Raw genomic sequence first — 11,665 nt, forward strand, 5'->3', positions numbered from 1 at the left:
TAAAACAACTTCCAAGTAGCAAAACGCAAATGAAACAGTGTTAGAACGAAATGTCACCGAAAAACGAAAACCCCTAAAATGAAAATGAAACCAAATGCACAATACTGGAAACGCAAATCAGCACATCAAAACGAAACAAAATGCAATTATGAAACTGAAATTGGATGTAGAATAGTGAAACGCAATGGAAAAGTACACTACGAATGAAAGGGGAAAACGAAACAGTAGAGAAAATAGCACACACAGAAATGAAATGACAATTAGAAGAAGCAAACAAAAACGAAACTAAAATTAAATTGCAATGGAAATCAAATCTAGTTTAATACGTAGAAGCAAAACGAACACCTAATGGGAGAGCTCTCCTTTGCTGTCCAAAAGAAAAAAAAAACGTAAATGAGATTATGCAACGTGATGTTTGGGTCTACCCACTTTTGCACAAAACCCTATGTCACATTCTAAAATGGGCCTAATCTTAAATGGCCAAATATGGCCCAAAACCTAAATTTGCCCAAAAAAAACCAAAAAAAAAAACGAAATTACATTTTAATTTAAACTACAATACTGATGTGGATGAATGGAAATGATGTGGAACATGACGTGACCTCCCTCTTGATGTCCCAAAATAGTATTCCAAAATTTTCACTGCAATTAATAATGAAAATAATTAGTCTCAGATAATTCAAATTAATTAAAATAATAATTACTGGTCAAATTAAGCATAATTAGCAAAACTAGGGAAATAATGGACATTCAAGCACAATTCCCTAATTAAATATAGTACAATAAGTTAAGTGAAGTCGAGGAAATATTGATTCATCAAAATCGACCACACTTAGTCTTTTGCACTTCTGGGCAAAATCAAAATGCAGATCAAGGAACACTTCAAAGTACATCAAGGGAGTGACACGACCTCAGCACACAGAAACAAAAAGACTCATTAGAACACAAACAGATTTACATAATCCTCAATGAATATGGAAAAAGGAAAGGAGTAGATAAGATCCAACACACAAAGAATTAGAGAAACCAGATACTCATGGTAACCATCCAAGAAATTCTAGACATGGCAAAATAATCAATCAACTCAAGAGGTGAATCAAAAGCAACAAAACCTCACAGATGCACTATCATTGTATCTCTCAAGTGTCTAGGGTAAACAATTTCAACTCAATGCACTAAAAAAAGCAAGCAACAAACAAACTAGGCAAGCCTCTAATTTTAACACTCAAAACATATGCATGTTCAAATCAAAAGGTCTTTTCAGGGTTGTAATGAGGCCAAGGACAAGGGAGGATAACATATGGGTGAAAAGCTACAAACCAAAAAGAGTAGAGGAACAATGGGGAACAAGTGAAAATACAATCAAATTACACCCAGAACCTCTAATTCAATCCTCTTCTTGACTCCACTATTAAAAAAAATATTTTTCTGAGTTTTTTTTTGTAATTTTTTCTTTCTTTTCTTGTCTTGTCTCACTTCATTTTTCTGTTTTTTTTAGAGCACAATTGACTGTAAGAGACCAGATACACAACATATTTACAAAACAACCAAGAAGAGAAATCAATTAGCCAATTCATAAGAATCCTAGGAAGACCACACTTGTTCCCAAAACAATTCAAAAGCTCCAAAGTTCCCTAAGGTTAAGTTAATCATGATTTTTCACTTAAGGCTAATTAATTAGCTTCAAACAATCTAATAGTAGACCATTTTACTATAATTGGAAGGGAAGCAAATGAAATGCCTATCCAAGATTATTTCCCTAATGAGGTTTTGCTAGTTATGACTTTTGTTGGGTTATGTTTCATGAAACTTAGTTCGTTGATATAGTAAATCAATTGGTTGGACTTGTTATTCCACCCTTAGCTACCAAAGTTGAGCATGCCAAGATTAAAAGTGAGACCAAGTATTATGTTTGTGATGACCCCTTCTTATGGCATATTATAGTAAAAAAGTGATTTGCAAGTGTGTACTAGACCATGAGATACCTTATGTGCTAGATTTTTGCCATTCTTCACCTTTTGGTGGGCATTTTGGAGCATAGAGGATAACACATAGGGTGTTGAACTATGGTTTGTATTGCCCTACAATTTTCCAAGATGATATGAAGGTGCATTCAAACTATGAGCAATATCAAAAGGTAGAAAGGGTCATCACCAACAGGCAAGAGATGCTCAAACAACCTATGCTTTTCTATGAGATATTTGATGTTTAGGTATTGACTTCATGGGACCATTCCTTGTGCCATCTGACTACACTTATATTTTGTTGGCTTTAAACTATGTCTCCAAATGAATGGAAGTTATAGTTATGAGGAGTAATGATGCTCGTGTAGTGATGAGTTTTCTTCAATACTAACATATTCTTTAGATTTGGAGTGCCACAAGCTATAGTTAGTGACCAGGGGATACACTTTGTAATAAAATCCCCAAACTAATGGATAAGTTGAAATCTCTAACAGTAAGATTAAGAAAATTCTAAAAAACTGGTTAAGCCTAGTAGGAAGGATTAGGCCACACACTTGAATGATGCTCTTTGGGCACACAAGACGTCTTACAAAGCCCCTATAGGGATTTCTCCTTTTAAGGTTATCATCATATTATTTTCATCATGTTTTATAACACTTTCATGGAATGTTAAGTCTCTTGGTTTTCTTATAATTTTCAATAATGGATTATGAAATTTCAAGTAAATAACATGTTGTTCATTTTATTTATTTATTCTAGTCTATTGTATTTCTATTCTTAACATTTTGAGTTCTATTTATTGCTTTTAAGATTGCCTTGGAATAATGTTGAGAAGTAAAATTTATGCATGGTAACTTATTAGAACTTGTATTAATTTTTAATCAGTAATCATTAATATAAGTAAAACACTAATATAAAAGTATATGATAGAACCTATGAAGGATAATCAGAACACTTAGATTGTATAAGGTGGAAAAAAACTAAAACGTATTGATTAGTAGTATCTTAGTTAATTCAATACTTAACAACTTTTTGCTTAATAAAAAATAGATAAAAAAAGACTATTACTCTAATCATAGTGGAAAATAAAGTTTGAATTGAATCTTAGTCCTATACGATGTAATGAATACGGTTTTAAGAAAATTAATTGAGTGTTAACTTTAATCAATTTAAATTCTCTAATTTTTGAATTAAATTGATTATTAATGAAAATCAATGAGTCATAATTTGAAAAGTAAGAAAATCAACCTAATTTCATATCATTAAATCAAATCATTTAATCCATCTTGTATCTTGTATTTTTTATTATTTAATTGTTCTTATTTAATTCCAGAACTATCCCTCTTATTTTGCTTTTAAACACCAAAAACATTATAACGATTCTTCCTTTATTAGAATTATCATTGTAGGCATTTAGGTAGTTTATCATTCTGTTTTATTTATTTATTTATTTTCATTTAATTTATGCATAACATTCTATTACTTTAGGTTGTTAGTTTTATTTATTCTTATTTACACCAATTTATTTGATTTTATTATGTTTTGTTTGTTTTATACTTCTTAAGAATAAGTTTTATAAGAATTTATTTTAGTTTAAATAAATTCCTTGTTAATTGAGAGACAATTGGATTAGTTTTATCGTAACTAAAATTCTTAACTATTCACAAAATACTAAAGCTACATTAGAAAAATAATGTTAATTTAATAATGTCAACAACTATGTTATAGGTGCTAAATGCCATACATAAATTATCATTTTAAGTCACAACATATAACCCATTAGAAATTAACAGATTTTATAGTAAATTATATAAGATCCTTGAGGTTTTTTAAGGTTAAAAGCACAAACTTATGTAACAGAAGGTTGTTTGTTTGGTGGAAAATTTTTCCGTAATACAAGGGGAAGATTGCTTTCCGGAAAAAAATATCCGGAATTGTTTATTATGTTCTAGAAAATAATTTCAAAAAGTGATAGGGTGTTAGAAGAAATCTGGGAGACAGGAAGTAATAGCCTAATACCTTTACCCAATAATTTCCGTCACCCAAAAGTTATTAACTCATGTACAAGCTGCATCCGCTAAAATAAAATTGATATAATAATATTCTGAAAGCAAAAATGCAAACAATAAGTTTAAATAAAATCCTTTTGATAGTATATAATAAGTCACTTTCCCTATCCTATACTAGGTCACTTTCCATCCTACAATCCACAAAGAAACTGGAAAATTATAAACCCAGAAGCACTGTGAGTATTACAACATGTTCTGAAACCATATATCTATCTAGCATCATTTTTCTACAGTATTGAAATGAGACGAGACAGATTGAATTACAACCTTCTAAAGACATTCAAACTAAAATACTTGAAAGATAATGATCTTAAACACCAGTTGAATACTTGAATGAGAGTACACCAGTTTGGGAAACAGGCAGAAGCAGAACAAATTACAACCTTCTAAAGACATTCAAACTAAAATACTTGAAACATAATGATCTTAAACACCAGGTGAATACTTGAATGAGTACACCAGTTTGGAAAACAGGCAGAAGCAGAACAACCCGCAGATTCCATCAACATAAAACCGTTTGACAACAATTTTAGACAAAGAATGAAGCACCAGTCGTTGCCCTACTCTGCGATGTGATCAAGATATAAAAAGGATCCGGTAGAAGTTATATCAATTAACCTTTTGCATCGTTAATGCACAATGGTAGCAAGAACCTCAATCTATCTTTACTGATGAGAACAAGTAGTGCACAAAGTAGAATGACATAAGAAAGCCGATGGTGCCGGTTGACAACATGATTGCAATGGCCATTAGCAGTGAATAGCCAAGGTAAAGCGTGGCTGAGACTGGTCCACTCAAACTCTGCAGGTCGAAGACCAAGTAGTTGATGGAGTATAGGAAGACATAAAGAGCCACAGAGCCTGAAGCAAAGAATGCCTTCCACCACCATTGCCAATCTTCCACACATAGATGCATATAAGTGAGGACAACAGACACTTCAGCACAAACAATAATTAGCAATAGAAGAACAACCAACAGGAAACCAAAAACATAATAGAACCTCCCAAGCCAAATACTTGAAAGGATGAAGAAAAGCTCAATGAAGAGGGTTCCAAATGGAAGAGTTCCAGCACCAAGAACAAGAAGCCATGATGGGTATTTACGAGCAGGAATTTCCCTTGGAATCTGGTTAGTGCGCACAGGATATTCAATCGGCTGAGCTTTTGTCCCCATAAATCCTCCAATGAGTGTAAGAGGTACTGAAATGCAGAACCAGAGGAAGAACAGCTCAAAATACAAGGATATGGGTATGGCACCAGTACTGTTACTGCTCCATAGAATGAAATTTAGTACTGTAAGAATAATGAAAGCAATTCCAGGGAAAAAACATGCAGCCGACCAGGAAACTGATCTCCACCCTTCCGCTGTTCCTTTTATTGTCCTCCATACACGTACGCTGACATAGCCCGCAGCAATGCCTAGGATAAGATACAAAAGGATCATCCCAGTTAGCAGCATTCCTCGGGATGCTGGTGACATAAAGCCAAGCGCCGCAAAAACAATAGTAACACCACCCATTCCAAGAATTTGAACCCCATCTCCGACCATCACACAGAGAAGCTTCGAGCAATAAGGCTCCCTAAACACATCACCCACAACAAGCTTCCATCCAGAGAGCTCCTCATTCATTTGAGCTTGAGTCTCTTTGTCCAGTTCCTCGTACCTAGTCAAGTCCCTTCTCACAGTTCTTAGGAAAATGACAAAAACAATACCAGCAAGGAAAGAAATAACCATGAGAGAATTTAAGATTGAGAACCAATGAACACGGGAACCCTCCATCTTCAAATAAGCATCCCAACGTGATGGCCACCTTATATCACTTTTCACAAATTCAACCTCGTATGTGAACGATATCCTTTCCTGCTCTCTTATCACTTGATACTTTTCAAGCTCAGTCGGGCAGTTTATAGGCGAAAGAGTATCATACATTTTGTGCTTTGTCATGACCTCCGGATCATATTTAATACTACAGGGGACAACCTGAAAACCAACTATTTCATACCCGGAAGCCTTTTTCTTGTCAGACTCGGAAATAACACCCAAACCCTCCTCTCCAGTCCCCACAATTTGGACCCCACTTCCTTCATATTCATGAACCAAGACCGTGAATTTAAGGTGGTTAATGATGTAATCTGCACTGCCATCAGGTGGAGTGTATCCAACAGGGAACCCCGTCCACTGGATTTTTACACCATTTTGGTTTGTAAACCTCATAACAGGCAAGTTGTCAAGGATCATATTCACTTGATACAGATCCCGCGTCCTTTGTTTAAGTAGCTTCACCTCGTGCTCATTCAACGGGGACGCAGTACAGAGGTAAACCGTCTCGTTAACATTCATTCGGAATCGATACGGCGAGTTATCGATCTGATCTCCCATCAGAAGTTCTCCAAGATTCTCAGCACTTTTCTTTATACCACCGACAGGTGGGCAGTAAGGGAGGCTGTAGTAGCTGAAGGGAAGCTCAGTTTCAATCGAAGTCAACGAATTAACTTTGGCAAATATCGGATCTTTATTTGAGTAAGTGTGCATATAGCTTCCAGGGAGGTAAAACCCATTGGTAACTTGAACAAAGACGACGACAAAAAGGAAAGCCCACGAGCAGAAGAAGGGCTTTCGCAACTCCATTACCTCCAAACTTAAATGCAATACAACAACAAGTAACACTAACACCACCACCACCACCACAACCGGTGCAGTCAATACCAAATCTAGACACAAGAGTAAAAGAAAATTCAACATCCATGCCAAAGATAATAGAAACAAAAAGAAATAACAAAACTCAAAGCATATAGCATAAACGGGTTCATATCAGATCCATGAGTGCACAAAAATCAAAGCATCAAATATGTACTAATAACATTACATAAAAATGTAAACAAAAACCCACAAAACAATTCAATAACAGCCACAGGTATGATAAGTTGCAACCCAAACAAACAGAGTAGATAAAGAGAAACGAAAAACCGCTAGATCTAGGAAAGTCGTCGTTTATCCGCTAACAGAAAGACATAGTGAGAGATCGGAGAAACCCACCGTAGAGTTTTGCCGATATATTGAGTTTGAGAGAGAGAGAGAGAGAGAGGGAGAGGGGGGAGAGATCGCAACGAACTGATGATTCTTGTGTAAGAGTCGTAGTCGCAATGTGAGCGAAAAAGAATCAGAAAGGCGTAATCAAAAAGATCATTGGGTTGGGCATTCTATTCCTATGTGCCTTTTGCTTTCTACGCCCTAGTCATTACTAACTGCACCTCGTCCTGGGAAGAACCAGAGATAAAAAAATACTTAGGAAAGAAGAAAAAGGAGAAAACGAGTTACAGGAAAAGTGTGTTCTGAGAAATTTTTCTGTAACATAATTCATATATTTTGAAAAGTTTATTATAAAATATTCATTCTAAAAAACATTGTTCCAACAAGATAAGATCTTTTCTTAAAATTTCATTTTAAAAATTCTATATTAGAATTTTTATTCTCAAAATTCTGTTCCAGAATTCTCTTTTCAAAAATCACACTCTGAAAATTCTGATTCAAACATCATTTAAAAATTTTGAAAATTCTTCATAATATATAATCTAAAATCACTTTTACAAATTAATATATACTATTTTGAAAATTATGGAACTACACAACAAATTGTCTCGTGAAGGAAGAAAAAGTTTTCCAATGTTGTGAGTGAGTTCATTTTTTTTATGTTTTTTATATTTGAGTGAAAATTAAAATTAGATTTTTTTTAAAAAAATTCAACCTAATTAAGTCTTTCAACTTTAGAAATATATAGATTTAATTTTTTTAATTGTTAAATTTATTTGACATTTCAAATATATTTTATTATAACATTTGAGTTCTTTACACTGTTTGACACCTTTGATAGTTGAGAAACACATTTAAAGCTTAAATAAACTTAAAATTTTCTTAAAATGATTAAATTCACTCAATTATAAAGATGAAAGATTAAATTAGTCCAAAGTTTCTCTAATTTTCTCTAAAAGTTAAAAAATCAAAAAAATATTTAACCCTTAATAAATATATATCTTTTCTTCTTTTTCAATATTTTTTTCCAAATATTTTTTTAATTTTCAAATTATCTTGATTGAAGATTCTTCTTTTCAAAACCAAGATACCCTTCTAAATTCTTTAATTATTTTAAGTATTATGAAAATTTAAATATTACCCTCTCTACTTTTGTGATACATGTCTAATGTTTTATTTTTGTATCATTCAATCATTTCATACACTAATTTATCATGTTACCTTTTATTCTAATTTAAATTTGTATGGGTCATCCTTGGCTTTTCCCCGATTGAATGTTTTTTCTCCCCACTTCTCCACTCATTTGTTTAATATCCCCCTTACTTCTTTCTTGTAATCCTTGTCCTAGGTTTTCTTATTTTTTATACACATCGTGCATGAAAAGGAAGACACTATTGAAGATGGTTTTGACGATTGAAGGTTTGGAGGTTCAATGTTTGACAAGAGGAATAGCCAGTAACTTATTTTCTTTTCACTCAGAATCCAAAATGTTAGTCTATGCTATTTTACGATTACTTTCTTTTCTACTTCTTTCATTTCCTATGTGTCTTTGCTTTCTTGAATTTTGTGAAATTGAAAATCTCTTCCATTTTCCGTTAAACTTTATTCGTACGCTAGGTTGTTTTACTCCCCAAGTATACATTGTAAGAAATATAATAATCCAACACTCATTCCTACTCTTGTATTCAGAACTTACCTGCCTTACGCAACTAGTGTTACCAATGAGAAGGATTGAAGATTTGAGAGATTTGATGATGATGCAATTAAAGACTTGAAGGAAAAATTATATGACTGGAATAATCCATGTGTTGTAGCTGCACTAACATACGTCAAAATATCAAAAAAAAAACATTTATGTAACTTAAAAGTTATTTTTAACATGTTTTTGTATCTCAAGCTAAATAAAACCAATTATAACAAATTATAATTAAAATATTCTATTAAAGTATAAAAACCAATTAAGAATCCAATATTGAAGGCTAAATGAGGGCAAAAATATGCACTCATCAGGGCTATTATACCTGTAAGGTTATGGCCAAAGATAACAAATTTTATTTGCAAATTCTTTTGCGAAATCAAGCATTCTGACTACCAAATGTCGACACCTCACTTCAACTACAGACTAGACACTAGCACTCTTTGCATGCTTCAACACATGAAAAGACTGTGTGGTTGGTATACTATATATGGCCGAAGACCCCTCGACCCTGTTACCTATAGCCTTTGATTGAGTTACTTAAAACAATGACCGAATACTGAATGTTGGATAACAATGTTACTTGTTAGGCTAGGACACCGCCTATCGATATCTCCTCATGCCTACCACAGACATCTTCGCGCTGGAAGACTTAGCCAAAAATAGGTGCAGTTTCTCAGACGTAAACTGGCCATTGGGCCTCTAGGTCTATGGGCTCATATCTATGGTTTGTTCGGATGAGGGTCCATGGTCAACCACGTATGCCTATAAATATTATTTTAATCATAGTTTGACGTCACTTTTTGCATTAATTTATATTTGACCGGAATTTGTGATCAAGAACTAAATTAAGTATCAAATGATCTTTTGTAGGCACCCTACCATTCGATAGAGCATGGAGGAGGCTTAGAGGACGGGTAACAGGTAGTAAAGGGTTTATGGAGTAGAAAAAGACTTTGTAGGGTACATTCAGCTCTCTCTCTCTCTCTCTCTCTCTATATATATATATATATATATATATATCTGCGTGTGTGTGTGTTAAAAAAGTGTTGCCTTATATCTAAAGCCAAGAAGGGAGGTGAATTGGATTTCGCTTTAAAAATTGATCTTTTCAAAAGCTTTGCAAGATCTTTGGTTTTCTTGAGATCAACAAAACAAGAATGATGAATCAATAGTAAAAGAGAAAAGGATAGAGAAAGAATAATACAACCTGAGTTGAAGGGATTCCACTATAATTAGAGTTATAAGAATACAGAGATATCCCTTCGAAATGTACTTCTCACCCAACTCAAAACTCACTGTAGCAAAAAAGAGGTGAACACACTCACACTCTTACCAAACAGAGAACAATCACAACTCTCTTAAAACCTTGAGAACAATCTTAACTCTCAATGAGAACACACACAACTCTATCCCCTGACACACCTACACAGGAACACAATCCTTAGATTGTAGATGATGAAATTGATCTTCTAAGTACACTCCAGTAGTGCAGATTCAATCAAAACAATTCAACACGTTTTCTTGATAGAATCTTGATGTGTAAAACCTAAATTTTGATAATTAATTATTCAAGACTTTTCTTAGACGCTCCTATACTTAAAGCTCAATGAAAATGTTAGTTATAAAATTTATTGCAATTGAATTAAGTTGAAACAGCGCACAAGACAATTATTTACAGGATTTTCTCAATCTTGACGCATTTTAATCGATTACAAAATTTATGTAATCTATTATGCTTTTCCTTCTACTTTAACATATTTTCTTTTGTTTTTATTTAACAGATTATACAGCGCATGTAATCAATTATACAATTCTTACAAGCCAATGATAAGTTCATTTGACCGTTAGAAACAAATAAGGCTTTAAATGAAATTGATTTTGACAAATAAAACATATTTAATCGATTATGCAACTTATGTAATCGATCTATACTTAAGCAAATTTTCAAATCAATTTCAATTCTAAACAGATCAATACACTAATGTAACAAATGTTGGCATAGCAACGTATTTTAATCGATTATATAACTAATGTAATCGGTTATTACACAACTATTTGCCCCTGTTAAGAATACAAGTGATCTAGAGAAATCTAACAAATTATATACACTATTTAACTGATTATTTATTCGAGAAATGAAATGTTCAATCTATTTTATTGCATGATTCATCAACAACCAATGAATACATATATCAAACACATCAAGCACAAACATAATAAGGATAAAGCAATTGTTATGCCATTTGTTATGCAAGAAACCATAAAATCATTCTTTTGTTCATCATAAAAAAACAGATATATAGGGTAGGTATAGCTCCCCCTATCAACAATCTTCCTGTTTTTGATGATGCACAACAAGAAACATGTTTTCCAGTTACTCTCCCCCTTTGAGCATTAACAAAAAATGGCAGAACAAGTAAAATAGAATAATCATGTGCTAAAGAACATAAAAAGTACTTATCATGAAGAAAATATGATGCTCCCCTTATCATAAGGAGATGTATCACTATACCATAATGTGAGCAGTATATGATTGATCATCAGAGTGTACAACAGAGCTAAGTTTATCAATTTGAAATAGTATACCAGATGTATATGACAGATACAGATTAGAGCATTTATACTAAATTCAAATGAATATAAAATATGATATCATGTGCATTTCCTAATACTCAATAATGTATGCAATTTTGATAAAGCTCAAATTATTATTATAGTAATGGTAGTAAGATATCAACTATGGTACAGTAGAATATATGATAAATGTGTTAGCACATTTGCAACAAAGTTATCATTTCATAATGATGGATATATGTTGGATTTCAAAATGAGTTTAAGCTATATGCAACATATGATATATGTTAAATGCCAAACATGTATATAATAACATTTAAGACTTCTCC

At 32.9% G+C, this 11,665-nt stretch overlaps 1 protein-coding gene across 1 annotated transcript; it reads right to left on the bottom strand.

Moving 5' to 3' along the window:
- Positions 1 to 4,090: 4,090 nt before the first annotated feature.
- LOC106775903 (transmembrane 9 superfamily member 12) lies at positions 4,091 to 7,294 on the bottom strand. Its single transcript, XM_014663140.2, has 2 exons — positions 7,070 to 7,294; positions 4,091 to 6,744 (listed from the first exon to the last, which is right to left on the bottom strand). Exon 2 carries the CDS (start codon positions 6,659 to 6,661, stop codon positions 4,688 to 4,690), a length of 1,974 nt encoding a protein of 657 aa, XP_014518626.1. The 5' UTR covers positions 6,662 to 6,744; positions 7,070 to 7,294; the 3' UTR covers positions 4,091 to 4,687.
- Positions 7,295 to 11,665: the final 4,371 nt, after the last annotated feature.

The sequence above is a fragment of the Vigna radiata genome, chromosome 10 (genome assembly GCF_000741045.1).
Source record: "Vigna radiata var. radiata cultivar VC1973A chromosome 10, Vradiata_ver6, whole genome shotgun sequence".
NCBI lineage: Eukaryota > Viridiplantae > Streptophyta > Magnoliopsida > Fabales > Fabaceae > Vigna > Vigna radiata.

Coding starts and splice junctions, on each gene's coding strand:
- LOC106775903 (XM_014663140.2), bottom strand. CDS start 6,661: ATGGAGTTGCGAAAGCCCTTCTTCTGCTCGTGGGCTTTCCTTTTTGTC.